General features: G+C 42.8%; 2 protein-coding genes across 7 annotated transcripts in view; both read left to right on the top strand.

Annotated features, from left to right (window-relative positions):
• Positions 1-2,707: 2,707 nt before the first annotated feature.
• CUNH15orf40 (chromosome unknown C15orf40 homolog) overlaps positions 2,708-14,842 on the top strand; it is a 37,180-nt gene continuing 25,045 nt past the window's right edge. The window contains exons 1-5 of one of the 6 annotated variants that reach the window (XR_005651900.1): positions 2,708-2,875; positions 3,789-3,915; positions 6,118-6,245; positions 7,612-7,709; positions 10,684-10,732. Coding sequence is in view for 4 of the 6 variants with exons in the window: in XM_039858492.1 (XP_039714426.1) it covers positions 2,762-2,875; positions 3,789-3,915; positions 6,118-6,245; positions 7,612-7,707 (465 nt within the window). In the remaining 2 variants the exon portion in view is untranslated. Of the gene's footprint in view, positions 2,876-3,788; positions 3,916-6,117; positions 6,246-7,611; positions 7,728-8,675; positions 8,806-9,668; positions 9,688-10,683; positions 14,752-14,842 lie in introns of those variants that run through there. The other 5 variants (XM_039858492.1, XM_039858494.1, XM_039858493.1 and 2 more) reach the window with 5 other exon arrangements.
• On the top strand, positions 8,695-10,544 carry LOC120599406 (tigger transposable element-derived protein 1). The gene has a single exon (XM_039858487.1). The coding sequence runs from the start codon at positions 8,743-8,745 to the stop codon at positions 10,522-10,524; it is 1,782 nt and encodes a 593-aa protein (XP_039714421.1). The 5' UTR covers positions 8,695-8,742; the 3' UTR covers positions 10,525-10,544.

Here is a 14,842-nt window from a genome sequence, read left to right as displayed (position 1 = left end):
AGTTAATTGAGGTGTAACTTTTTAATTTACAGAAAACACAGCACGAAATAATGCCTTGCTGCTGCTGTAAAATAAAGCAAGTCACCGGCACGACAGCAGTCACAACTGCTGCCATCTGTTTCTTGATCAGGTTTTTGTGGTCTCGAGTTTTTCTCCTTTATTCTAATTGCAGGAAGTGAGAGAAGGAAGACTACGAGGTATTCACTCTGTTGCAGCGTGACGACCATCTCACTGTTTAGAAGCGGTAATAGCTACGGGAGTGATTGCCGTGTGCCTGGCTCTGCACTCAGGACCTTCCACCCATCTCATTTGTTTCTCACAGCATCACTATGAGGTCAGTACTGTTAAACCTGTGGCACAGGCAAAGAAATTCATGTTGAAAATGTCAGTAAGTGGTGAGAGAATTTAAACCCAAGCTACAGAGTTGGGAAAAATTTTTTTTTGCTGGATCCCAAAGTAACATGTTACCATTTTCAGCCTTTACAATCAGACCCCAGAAGATACCTGGCTAACCTGGCTAATTTATATTTATTATATAATATAAATATGTTCTACTTTTTAAAAGTACAGTTATTCCAGTATCTTCCGAACAAATTGAGCTTTCTTTTAGTTTCACATATGTAGTAACTATAGTTTCAGAGAAAAAAATTTACCTGGGAATGGACAAGCTTGTAGGACCTTAGAGCCAGGTCTTCGAATGCATTTACGTTAAATGCAATATGTCTAAAATTTATTGTTCCACTTCCCTTTCTAGTCCCATCTCCTTCAGACCACTTTCTGCTTCCCTGTTACAGTCTTCTGGATTCAGAACCTGGGATTTGTCCTTTGAATTTGACATGCGTTCCTTCATAAGAGGGGATGGTGCCACAGTGATCCCCACTTTCAGCCCCAGAGCTACAAGGCTCATTGACTGTCCTGCCTCGTTTGTACACTTTAAAAATCCATTTTCCTTTTTCGCCATTGACAAAGCTAAGACAAGATGGAGTTTTTACATGGAACTTTACTACGAACTGAAAGAAGATAAAATAGGAACGAGTATAAACGTTTATAAACATTAATAATGGTTTTCTGCTATTTGGATCATAGTCCCTGTTCTTCCCCATACTACTGGGCAATATTTTTTCCCACTCTGTCTCCCCTCCAGAGGCAGAGGTTTTGAGCAGGAGCAACCAGTCAGGTGCACAGTTTGGGTGGCAAATGGGTCCGATGGCTCCCCAGCCCTACCCCTGGTTCACTCTTGGGAAAGGCTGAATGGCTCTTTGCAAGGCACCTCTTCCCTTTCTTTTATCTTCACCCATCTAGTCAACTGCTAGATAGCGTTAATAATTTACGATGGCAGGAGCCCCTTTATTTCCATCATAATTTTCAGAGCTCTAATTGGGGGTGTCATGGCTTCATAAATTCTGTATGATGCTGATTCGGCTTTTGTGTCTCATTTTTTAACTGATTTCAAACAAAATAAGGCTTTGATTTAACACCTGGTTAACATTTTTCTACCAGAGCCTTCATATTTTGTGGCCTCAGTGTCCATGTGGGGTAGACTCATCCAAACCTAGCTTTCCACTTACTTATCTCTGGTAACCTTGATCATTCTGTATCATCTCATGACCACACCGCGCACTTTGTCATCACGTGGTATTGCACTGCCTCTGAAATAGTGCACCGAGACACCCAGCTCTGACCACGACCCTCAATGCTGCTCCAGTTCTCGCTGGCACTCCAATTGCCTCGGTTATTGATCCTTAAAACTACCTTTCTGAATCCTGTCAACCCTCTTCATTCCCTAATCAAACTCCACCTTAGATCTTTTTTTTTCCTTCTCCACTTTTGATCTTTGACCATTTTAACCACTTCATCAGTAACTCCCAGATCCCTCATACCCACCTGGATGAATCCAGTTGTCTACCTTATCTTCCTGGCTACTGAGTCCAATTGTTTAAATGATTACAAATAGATTGGATGATTTCATGGTCTCTTAAGTTCAACTAGACCACAGGGACAGCCAGGTGAGAGTCAGTAACCCTGGTCTTTGCTATTCTCCTGAGTATTTAAATCTGTCCACTTTTGTCACTTTCAACACCTTGCCTCCCTTAAACGAAAGGAAGTCCGGCCACTCCCACCAAACCTGTAAATACAGCTACATGTGCACCTAGGCGGTCCCATTACTTATGAAGGAAAGGGTGTGTGACTAAGGCTCCCTGTAGAAGGATCAGTCTCCAGTTGTGCTCAGAACCCCACCACCGCTGTCTGTTGTTACCTGCTCCCTCCTGGCTTATTCCTATCAATATTCAAATACGGTTAACTCCGATCCAGTTTTTTTAAAGTCTTAATGTCATGTGCCCCTCCAAATACCAGTTAACTCCTTCGCAGCGAAGTCGAATTATTCCCTACACCAGCTATCCTCTCCTTGTGGGATCCCTAGCGCCTGGCACAAGGTAGGTGCTCCATCGACGGCACGAGGCTCTACATCCACTCTGAGCTCTGTCCACATCTGCAGGTTGGCTGCGGGAGCGAGAGGACACCTGGCGCTTTGCACGCCTAGTCCTTCCCATCCGGGGAGGAGCCCAGCTCCCCATGTCTCTGTCCTCAGCCCGTATCCAGGATGAGAGGCCGGCGCGGGGTCTTGCTCCCGCCGGCCAGTAGGTGTCGCCCTAGGAGCGGAGCCGAGGTGTAGGCTGCGGGGGCACTTCCGCCGCCCCGTGCGCAGGCGCAGAGGGCGTTTCCGGCGCCGGCCGTTTGCCCCGCCGCCTCCCTGGCGGGGATGCTGGGGCTCGGCTGCAGATTGAGGCCGCTCGGAGCGGGACGTGGTGCTCGGGCCTCAGCCCGACTCTCTGCGGGCACCGAGATGCCAAAAAAGGCTGGTGCGACGACCAAGGTCTGTGGCAGCTGGGTGCGGGAGGCGCATTGGGCGCGGGAGAGAAGCGGAGTGCGATCAGTGGGTTCGGGGCCCCGGCTGCCCCCTACTCGGGTTGCTCCCTGGGCTGCGTCTGCTGACCTCTCTGGTCTCGTCCCCCGCACTCCTGGGCGGGTGCGTGTCCCGAGGGCTTCCGTTCTGCGCTCCCCCTCGAATCGGCAATCACACCCCTTCTGTCAAGACCACGCCACTCCCACTGCGCGGGCCTCACGTCTACCGGCCTCTGAGACGCGGCGCGCATACTGCCTCCTGCCGGCGGGTCCCAGGCCGCACTGCTTTCCTCGTGGGCGCTGTCAGCACAGCGTGCGAGAATAGTATTTGTTCTTTCTCCCTGGCTCTAGTCCCAGCTCTTTGAGGGCCAGGACCATATATCCTTACCTTTACAGATCCTTTGTAGTTCATGTTTGCTGATGGAAAGTTTTAGTACAGCTTATGTCACATAGTAGGCCGTTAGATATTGGTGCTGTGCCTTCCTGACTCCCAAATTCGCACACTTATCTGTCTCCAACCTTAGTCATTCTAAACATTTATTAGCTCGTGCCGCATGAGATGCAAAGATGAATAAGTGGCCTTTGCCCTTGCAGGATGGGAAATACAAAGCGGGCGATAGGAACCAGCACTAAGGTGTGGAAGCCAGAGTCAGGTCTTCTAAGGCAGGAAAAAAACGCTCTGTGGGGTTGATGAGAAGGCTTCATGGAAGAACTGATTTGAGCGGTGGAGGGTGTTGGAAAACATTCCAGGTGGCCAGAATTCCCTGGATGCAGACGATTAGCCTAATGAGACTTGGTAGGGGTGAAAGAGAGTAATGATCAAATGTGTGGGAAAATTTTTTGTAACTTGTAAAGTTGTAGTGTGGTTGTTGTTGTCGTTTTAGGGTAAAAGCCAGAGCAAGGAGCCAGAGAGACCACTTCCTCCCTTAGGTCCTGTGGCAGTTGATCCTAAAGGTTGTGTCACCATAGCCATCCATGCCAAACCTGGTTCTAAACAAAATGCTATAACAGGTATATCTGGACATTGGGGTGGGATTCATGTATGAATCAGGTGTCCCCTCCATCGTCCCTTGGTTAGATGAAGGTGTATCTTAATAGTCAAGTATTTTTCCCATCTGCAGTACAAACTTTTCCATTTTTAAGTTCTGGATTCTATGTAAAAGTATAAAATTAGTGTTTGAAAGTGAATGTATGATGTTGAATGTTAATGTTAATACACCAAAATAGATGGAAAATCCATTGTATATTTTCCTTTTTTAAAAAATATGGCATTTTAGAAAGGACACATATAGAAATTTGTGTAGTTTAGATTATTGGTTTATCCTATTCTAGAACTAGAGACATTGGCCAGAGAGAAAAAGAAGAGACGTTTTAGTGAAGTTTAATGAACATTGGTCCAAGGAGGGAGAGGGAACCTGAGATTTGAGAGCCTTGATCATCAACCTCCACATGAACTTCTTTTAAGTCAAAACGATACAAAACAATTCTGGGTCCAGTTCTTTCATCTGTCAGATGAGGTAGTTGGACTAAGTTAGAGACAAGTCTATTGCCTGGCGCCAGAAGGTGCCTCAGGAGCCTCTGGAGGGCACGGGGCAGGCCAGCGGATGGGGTTCCTGATTAGCCATGTGTTTGTTTGTTTGTTTTAAATGTTAGGATTCCCTATGGCTGCTGAATACACAATGCATATATATATATATGTACATATGTATTTATATATATATACACACATGTACGTAAATACATATGTACATGTATATATGCCTTACTGTTGAATTGTGCACCTGAAACTTACCAGATTTCGTTAACCAATGTCACCATAATAAAAATTAATTTAAAAATTTAAAAAATAAATATTAGGATTCCAGGGAAAAATTGGTGTGTATGGGGAATTTTGAGTGGGGGAAAAGTTTGAAAACTTGATCTGAATTATCTTGAAGGTCTTTTTCTTACCTCTAAAGCTCTGTATTCCAATTTTCAAAATAATATTTTGAAAACAAGACCACAGAACTGGGGTGCTAGGCCTGGCTATGCGAGTGGCCATGTCAGTTGGCTGTTTCTTGGCCATCCCCTTCTTGGCCAGCATTTTCTAAGTAGTGGCTGTGGCCCTTCTGCTGTTGGAATACCATGTTTCATCAAGTCTAAGATGCCATCAACTCTAAGGTACTCAAGTATTTTATGTACCAGTAAGTAAGACAACGTCTATATCAATTAAATGCTTTATTCCCATCTTTTATAAGATGCATCTGGATCTCACAGAAACTAAAATATGAGAAAATGTGCACCTTAGAATCAGTGACAGGATGGGAGGAGGATTGGTTTAGCTCATTCTTGTGAATTCTGTGGCCAGGTTGTTTAAACAGGCAAGGTGTGAGTGTGTGGAAATGCTTGAGTAACAGCAGATGTAGGACCAGCTCAGGCTCATTTGGAAACTGCTTTGAGCAAATACTTCTCTCAGAAATAGCAGTGGAGGACAACAAGCAGGCTGCTCTTTGTAAAGGCTGTATTGATGGGGGAGTCAGGACCACACTATTCAGAAGAAATTTACTTTTAATTCACAATATCACTTTCCAGTCATGTGACCTTGGGCACATCTTGATTCCAGTTTTCCTCTTTTGTAAAACAGAGATAATATTGGTATTGATATCTTCATAAAGTTGTGAGGATTAAACAAGTTAATATTTGTAAAGCTCTTAAAACATGTTTGTGTGCCCTTAAAATTGGTATGTTATGTAAATGTTTATTAAGTAAATATTACATTTTGACAACGTTAAAGAGGCATGTCACATAAGAGGTGAATCTAGCCCAGTGCTCTCATTTTCCCCGTGAGGAAACCCCGAACCTCCCTGCACAATCCAGTGAGCTGCCCCATACGAGCTTCCCCCTGGCGACACTGCTGGTGCTACTCCCCAGCTCCTGACTCCCTGCCTGGGGCACTTCCTGTCAGATCAAGTGCAGTTTTCAGTGGCTCATCTTGGTCAGTGGGGTGGGGTAAATAGTCATTGTCTTCTCTGGATTTCTTTTCTGTAATGGTGGAGGCATATGTATCATATTTATGTTCCCTTAAGTGTGATTAGTTTAATCGTCCATTTCTGTATCCAGCAGTTATTAATTGAAAACCTACTGTGTGCCAGGCACATGCAAACGCTTTCAAAATATCCTTACTTGAAGAAAAAGCACTCCTTAAGAATAGATTCCGCACTGTTTTCATTCCAGATGTGACAGCCGAAGCTGTAAGTGTAGCTATTGCAGCACCTCCATCGGAAGGAGAGGCTAACGCTGAGCTCTGTCGCTACCTTTCCAAGGTCTTAGAACTCAGGAAGAGTGATGTGGTTTTGGATAAGGTAAGTATCTCTCTCACTCTATCACTTTAAACATCTTTGATTACTACACATCAGTTATTATTTTAAAAACATAGATTTTTTTTTTCTTTTCCAAATATTTAAAAAACTAGTTTTTCTCTGTCACTTGCGTTGAACTGTTAAAATCTGTGACTTCTATTTGGTCTTTTTCACTCCTGCTTATTCAGAACATCCACGCTCTGTACTTAGATTCCTCAACTGCCCCATTTCCAGTATTTTCTTCTCTCCAAATTCATTCCCGTACCTTCTCTGTCAGGTTAATTTTGTTCCTGTCTTCTTTTGAGTCATCATCACACTAAACAATCTAAAATGGCTCATCTCGTTGATCATCTCCATCTGTGAGTCTATCAGGTATTTCTGGTGCTCCATGTCATCCTCGCTCATGAGGAGGAGCACATCTGAAGCCATTCGTACCACTGGTTTTCAATGGGAGTGGCCATCAGGGCACCCTGGGAATGGTTTCTAAAACCCGGCTTCCTAGGCATCGTGCGAGGCTCACTGAAATAGAATCTGCAGGACTGAGACACAGCCCTCTTTGTGTCTCTTAGAGCTCTGCTTGTTCCCCAGCGCTGCACTCCGCAGCTCCCGTCCGGGTTCCAGCTGCCACTCAGACTCGCTGATTAATGGGCTGCATCTAAAAACCCGTCTGATCAGGCCACGTCCCCCAGCATCCCCTACCTATGGCAGGTCATTCCTGGTTTTCTGCCAGTGCGCATGCTCTGACATTTGCCTAAAGGGCACTCCCCACTCTCCTACCTGTGCAACTTCTACACATCTAGATAAATCCCTGCTCAGATTTTACCTTTTTTAAAAAGATTTGTTTCAAAATAAATTATTTTCAAAGTTGTTTTTAGTATTTGTGGAATAACTGCACTTGTGTATACGGATGCCTTTGGTGGGGGGGAGTTTTCAGAAATGTGTAATAGCATAGAGGATAACAGTTTATTCTCTATTTTGGAATTACTTTTATACAAAGTTTATGTAAAATTGCAATGTTTGTTTTGGTGATTAAAAAAAATAATTTTCACTTTTAAAGAAAAGAATTCCTGGAAACCAGAATATTATATATCTGGTTTCTATATTCATTAAAACAAAATTAATGTCCAACTTTTATCATTACAGAAATTGATGTCTGAAGGTAAAAACCCTGGAGAGTTGTAAAAATTTGTAGTAAGGTAGAATCTAAGAGATGGTCTCTGGTTAGACCAGAATGGCCGGGAGAAAGTGATAGCTAAGCTGCCAGGAGAGCTCAAGAGGACATGGCTGCGATGCGTATAGCTGAAGTCTCTCTCTCAGTGTTAGAAAGTTTAGTGTGTTGTCCTGACACCATTTTTTCCTTTTAATCTAGGGTGGTAAATCTCGTGAGAAAGTGGTGAAGCTTTTGGCCTCCACGACTCCAGAAGAGATCTTGGAGAAATTAGAAAAGCAAGTTGAAAAAAAATAAAAGTAAGAAATGAAAACATACATCCTTGAGAAACTTTTTTATTGCTAATGATGTAGAGGCTGTTAAATAGGAAGATATATTTAAATGCACAGAAGAACATGTAAAAACTATGTCCATATATATTTAAATAAGAACAGGTCTCAAGTAAAAATTTTAAAGGTACTGTACACTAATTATCAGTTCTAAAATCCCTGACCCCAAATGGCTTAGACCATGTTATTCTGATTTCATGCATTACAAAACAGCAGAGCTGGGAAGGGTATTCAAGATGACCTGAATCAGCCCCATTTTTTTTTTTTTTTTTTTTCTGATGGGGCTTCTGATAAGCAGAAGTTGAGAATCTTATTCAGGATCATAACATGCAGGAGGACAACTAGAACCCACACCCCTTGACTCCTAGTTGAATGAACTTTATCCCGATTGTAAATTAAAATGGCAAAATTGCCACAAAACTTCTGGAATTCTAGAGATTACCTTCTAATCCTGTTTACGAGGGAAAGAACCTGACACTGCTTTGTAACCTTACTTTATATTTTAAAATGCTTACGTATATGCAAAAATGTTTTCTGCATCTTTTTAAAACTCTGAAGCATTTTATGAAAAAGTACGAATAATCAAGACATGTACAGCATACCTCATTTTATTGCATCTTGCAGATATTGTGTTTTTTACAAATTGGAGGTCTGTGGCCATCTGTGTGGAGCAAGTTGATAGGTACCATTTTTTCCAACAGCATTTGCTTACTTTGTCTTTGCGTCACATTTTGGTATTATCAGAATATTCAGACTTTTTCATTATTATATTTGTTATGGTCATCTGTGATCAGTGATCTTCGATGTTGCTATTGTAATTGTTTGGGGCGCCGTGAACCACGCCCACATAAGACAGTAAACTTAATCGATAAATGTTGTGCATGTTCTGACTGCTCCACCAACCAGCCATTCCCCCATCTCTCTCCCTTTCCTCAGGCCTCCCTATTCCCTGAGACACAACAATAGTGAGGTTAGGCCAGTTAATAACCCTGTGGCCTTAACAATGGCCTCTAGGTGTTCAAGTGAAAGGAAGAGTCGGACTTCTCTCACGTTAAATCAGAAGCTGGAAATGATTAAGCTTAGTGAGGAAGGAATGTCGAAAGCCGAGATAGGCCGAAAGCTAGGCCTCTTGCGACAAACAGTTAGCCAAGTTGTGAATGCCAAGGAAAAGTTCTTGAAGGAAATTCAAAGTGCAACTCCAGTGAACACACGAATGATAAGAAAGCAAAACAGTCTTATTGCTGATATGGAGAAAGTTTTAGTGGTCTGGATTGAAGATCAAACCAGCCACAACATTCCTTTAAGCCAAAGCCTAATCCAGAGCAAGGCCCTCACGCTCTTTAATTCTATGAAGGCCGAGAGGGGCGAGGTTGCTGCAGAAGAAAAGTTTGAAGCCAGCAGGGGTTGGTTTGTGAGATTTAAGGAAAGATGCTGTCTCTATAACATCAGAGTGCAAGGTGAAGCAGCAGGTGCTGATGTAGAAGCTGCAGCAAGTTACCCAGAAGGTCTAGCTAAGATAATTAATGTAGGTGGCTACACTAAACAACAGATTTTCAATGTAGACGAAACAGCCTTATACTGGAAGAAGATGCCATCTCGGACTTTCATAGCTAGAGAGGAGAAGTCGATGCCTGGCTTCAAAGCTTCAAAGGACAGGCTGACTCTCTTGTTAGGGGCTAATGCGGCTGGTGACTTTAAGTTGAAGCCAATGCTCATTTACCATTCCAAAAATCCTAGGGCCCTTAGGAATTATGCTAAGGCGACTCTGCCTGTGCTCTATAAATGCAACAACAAAGCCTGGATGACAGCACATCTGTTTACAACATGGTTTACTGAATACTTTAAGCCCACTGTTGAGACCTACTGCTCAGAAAAAAAGATTCCTTTTAAAATATTACTGCTCATTGACAATGCCCCTGTTCACCCAAGGGCTCTGAAGGAGATGTACAATGAGATTGACGTCGTTTTCATGCCTGCTAGCACAGCATCCATTCTGCAGCCCATGTGCCAAGGAGTAATTTTGACTTTCAAGTCTTATTATTTAAGAAATACATTTCGTAAGGCCGTCATTGCCATAGATAGTGATCCCTCTGATGGATCTGGGCAAAGTAAATTGAAAACCTTCTGGAAGAGATTCACCATTTTAGATGCCATTAAAAACATTCGTGATTCATGGGAAGAGGTCAGAATAGCAACATTAACAGGAGTTTGGAAGAAACTGATTCCAACCCTCATGAATGACTTTGAGGGGTTCAAGACTTCAGTGGAGGAAGTCACTGCAGATGTGGTGCAGATAGCAAGAGAACTAGAATTAGAAGTGGAACCTGAGGATGTGACTGAATTGCTGCAATCTCATGACAAATCTTTAACAGATGAGGAGTTGCTTCTTATGGATGAGCAGAGAAAATGGTGTCTGGAGATGGAGTCTACTCCCGGTGAAGATGATGTGAAGATCGTTGAAATGACAACAAGGGATTTAGAATATTACATAAACTTAGTTGATGAAGCAACAGCAGGGTTTGAGAGGATCGACTCCAATTTTGAAAGAAGTTCTACTGTGGGTAAAATGCTGTCAGACAGCATCGTGTGCTACAGAGAAATCATTCGTGAAAGGAAGAGTCAGTTGATGAGGCCAACTTCATCATCGTCATATTTTAAGAAATTGCCACAGCCGCCCCAGCCTTCAGCAACCACCACCCTGATCAGTCAGCAGCCATCAACATTGAGGCCAGACCCTCCACCAGCAAAAAGGTTACGACTCTCTGAAGGCTCACATGATAGTTAGCTTTTCTTTCTTTCTTTTTTTTAAGCAATAAAGTACTTTTTAATTAAGGTACTTTTAGACATAATGCTATTATACACTTATTAGACTATAGGATAGTATAAGCATAACTTTTATATGCATTGGGAAACTGAAAAATTCTTGTGACTTGCTTTATTGCAGTATTCGCTCTATTGTGGGGGTCTGGAACTGAACCCACCGTATCGCCAAGGTACGCCTGTAATTTAATGTTAATTATCATTTTTGAGAAGTTACTGAATTATTTTCTTCCTTGAATGGTAACTGCAATTATCAAATCTGGTAGTTCTTATGAATCTCCAAAGATCCTTAGAAGAAAGAGGACCTGGAAGCTATTTTGAGTATTTGTAAAACCCTATCAGGAACCATATCTATGTTAAATAATAATAAGTAACTTGTTTTTAAATATTCAATGCAAATTATAGTAATTTGGTAAGGTAAATAACTTAATAATTTAATTACCTTTGCTGATCAGAAGAGCTGTTTTGTGCTTCGTCTTAAGCACATGAGAAAAACATATTGATAGACAAAATCTTTAAAACTACAAAATCTGCAAGGAAGACCAGTAATAAAACTTTTAAAAAAAAAAAGAGCTGAGAACCACTCATCTCGTACAACTATTATTCTGTTGATTGGACTCAAGGGAAAGAAAAGCTAGTGGCTTAGCAGGGATCACAGCAAACATTAAGGGCAGAGTGTGGGTTATGCTCAGCTCTCTTTTCTCCAAACCGTGATGCCGTACTACCTCAGATGTACTCTTGTTTCTCCTGGTCTTGGCTTAAGAACTTTTCCTACTCTGTTCCAGTGTGTGCTCTAAAGGCATTTTACTTGTGGTGTTTACATGGATCGCTGTTTGTTAGGATACTTTCCCTGACAAGTAACAGAAACCCAACTCTGTCTGGCTTAAACAGCAAAAGGATTTGTTAGCTCGCTTACCTGGAAAGTCCAGGGGCAGGGTTTACTTAGGGATCAGTTTGAGTCAGCAGGCCAGTGCTGTCCTGAAGAACCAACTTTCTTTCCTTCTCCTGAGTCTTTGGCAGGGCCAGCTTCATCCTCAGGCCTAGCTCCTTCACAGAGGAAAATGGCAGTTGTTTCAGGCTTCACATCTACGTATCACCCCCTCCAGCAGGGAAAATGTACTCTCAGAAGGACTGTGAGAATTCTTTTCCACAGAAGCTCTCAATCAGCTTCTCCTACATCTCAGCCCAGATTTGGTCACACGCAGTTTGTAACCAGCTACTCTTAGGGAATGACATGCTATAACACAAGTTAGCTAAACCAGCGCCAGGGAAAAGAGAATTACCCTCGCTGTTTGAGGCTGTAGTTAAAGCCCGTCCCAGAGCCGGATTGAGGTCAGCCCACTCAGAAGCGAAGGAGTGAATAGAGGGGCTCCTAAATAAGAACTGGGAAGAGCTATGGAGAAAGGAGTGGATACTGGAAGCAGTCAACAAATACCCATTAAAATAATCTACTTCATTTTCAATGGCCATATTTTAACAAGAACTTTCTAGCCTAATAGGTTTATTTTGAGAACGTACAGTATCTTTCAATTAAGAAGACATACCCAGGGACACGTTCTCATCAGAAACTTGCTGGAGGTGGGAACGAGCTCACCAGTTCTATTTGAGGACCCGATTTCCCTTTTTTCCTCAGCAAACAGCCTTTAGCCGTCTAATGCCCCACACAGAGATATTTCCCACTAGTGACAATCACACCTAAGGCCTGGGCATGTTGACCTGCTGTGGAATTGTAGCTAGTGCAATTTTTTTCAGCTTGGGACCAAGAATATTGAGGCAAGCCCAGTGACCTCGGGCTGAGGACATAAAACTCCAAGTCCTAGACATTTATTTGTCTAATAACATGATTCTAGCCCAACCCCATTTTAAGTGAATACCAGCACACAGTGCATAAAGTAAGCCGATTACACGGCCTTTTTTGTCCTGTGCTGTCCTGAGGGTCCAGCCTTGAGGCAGCCAGTGAATGAGGTCTGAAAGGTACTTATCCAGCTTTGGCGAATAGCATCGTGGTGATGTTCTAGCACTGTAATGCATGATCGTTACTCCTGCAGAAATGATTTATGAATAACTTATTAATAACTTGGGTTAAACACTGTTAGGTACATTGACAGAACCTTTGGAAGAAAAACTGGGCTCATCCTGCCCCTGGAGCAGAGAACCTGGACTCCTGATGCCTGTGGGCCACTCTCCACTCCATTGCCTGCTAGGGAATGGAGAGAGAACCAGAGGTTATAGGTGGTACCTTTGCAGTGTTTGAAGTTCCAAACAGCTAAAACCTCACAGACTTTAGAAAGCAGCTCTTCTCTGGGCTGTGGGCTACTGGCATACCCCCTTACAAATTCTAGGGACTTTTTTGAAGTACTTACTTAATTGTAATGCAGAATATAAATTTTGGAACCCACAGGACCCTCACTTCAGATTTTTTTTGATGCACGTGACTAGAGACTTAAAATTTTAAGAAGCTGGATTTTCAGTTTACATCCAGGAGATGGCACCATACATAATGTGAAAGCTGAGAGCCACACAATTTGAAGGAGCTGAGCTGTACTGTAGGTGTATCCCTCCTGCAGTGCCTGATACCAGTGATCTTTCTTGTCTTCTCAGAGACACTCGTGAGGCTTAGTCCCCTCGTACCCCGAGTTTAGCTCAGGCCAGAGTGCAGTACAAATGCAGGCCGGCTGGGCACTCAGGAGTCCAGGGTCAGTGCCATGGTGGAGTCAGCACGGGCCCAGGTGCCTCCCTGAACTGTGCAGAACCCCCCTTTAGTCACTGTCTTTGAAAATGGACTTGAGCTAGACAATTGACAGGAACTAGTTTCTAAACAAGATGCCAATTTATTAATTTGAAGGACATGCCTGCCAACTGGGCTGTATAGTGGGATCCTCTAGTGAGCACATTCTGTCCCTTTGGGAAATCTCTTCAAGAAGCTGGCCATCATTCGAAGCCTGCTCGGACACCTGTGGATCAACCAGGGAAATTAGGGGCCAGGGTTAGGGAGCTTTCACCGTCTGGAGCCCCATTTCTGCTGCAGGGATAGACCCGTTAGACCTTGGCTCCGAGAAGATGACCTGCTCCTGCCCACACAGGTCTTCCTCAGTCCTTATGATTTTCAGCATTTTATAATCCTACTTTAGCTGCGTGCCATCTAGTCCCCTGGCTGTTAGAGCTTGTGCAGGGAGGAGTCCCCAAACTTTGCAGCACAAGTTACAGACTCTGTGGTCATTTCTGCATGAAACTCATCTCCTCATCCATGATGTGGTTTTGGTATTGCGGTGGCTTTCAAATTGTTTCCAAGCCTTTAACATCCCCAGAGAAACCTTAGGGGATTAGAGCAAGTCAAGTCCACAGAACAACAAGCCTTTTGTCCCCTTCTAGAGCTGTGCTGCTAGCCACATGAGGCTGTTGAGTACTTGAAATGTGGCTAATCAAATTTAAAAGTAAAAAAGAAAAGCATCATAGAATTAAGGCCATGTTGGAACAAGCAACAGAGAAGACACTGAAAACATGGCATGAGCCCCAGAGGGTGGGACAGAAAGAAAGAAAAGGAGAGGAAAATGGCAGGTGTGGAAGTCAGATAAAGGGGAAAAGCGCACATATAATTGGAGTCCTGAAGGAAGAGAGCCAAAGAAATGGAACAGAAAAAGAGGATTCAAAGGTGTAATCAAGAAAATACTGGAGAAATAACAAATTTCCAGAACGAAAGGCGTTGCAGTGTCCCAGGTAAAACACTGAAAGAAGGATCCACAATGAGACACAACCTCGCAAAGTTCTCGGATTTAAAATATAAAAGCCTATGGCCATCTAGACAAAAAGTTGAAGTGGGAGAGGGGAGACGCGTGTATATTCATAGGTTGCGAACAGGACTGAACTGCTACAGCATTTTTTAAAAAATTGGCAGCATTTGTTCAAATTAAAAATACAAGTCATTTTAACCCAACAAGTCTACTTTTGAGACTACCCAGCGGAACACAAAAGTACCAAAGGGTATATGGACACAAGCAATGCAGTGTTATTAGAGGCAAAAAAGGAGAAACAACCTCAGTGTCTACCTATAGGAAAATAATATTGTCAATGGAGAATCCGTACTTTAGAATGTTATGTTATTAAAATTAAATCATTAGTTTTTAATCTGTAACTACTGACCTGGAGTGATGTCTGTTATATTCTGTTGCATAAACAAAGAATAAGAAACATATATGTGTGTTATGCATTTTTATATATAATATCATCAAACCGGTAAAAGAAAAATGTATGTGTATATCAAATGTATATATATATTTACGCGG

Source organism: Pteropus medius, unplaced genomic scaffold, assembly GCF_902729225.1.
Source record: "Pteropus medius unplaced genomic scaffold, Ma_sr-lr_union100, whole genome shotgun sequence".
Taxonomy (NCBI): domain Eukaryota; kingdom Metazoa; phylum Chordata; class Mammalia; order Chiroptera; family Pteropodidae; genus Pteropus; species Pteropus medius.
This window is presented reverse-complemented; position numbering and strand designations above follow the sequence as displayed.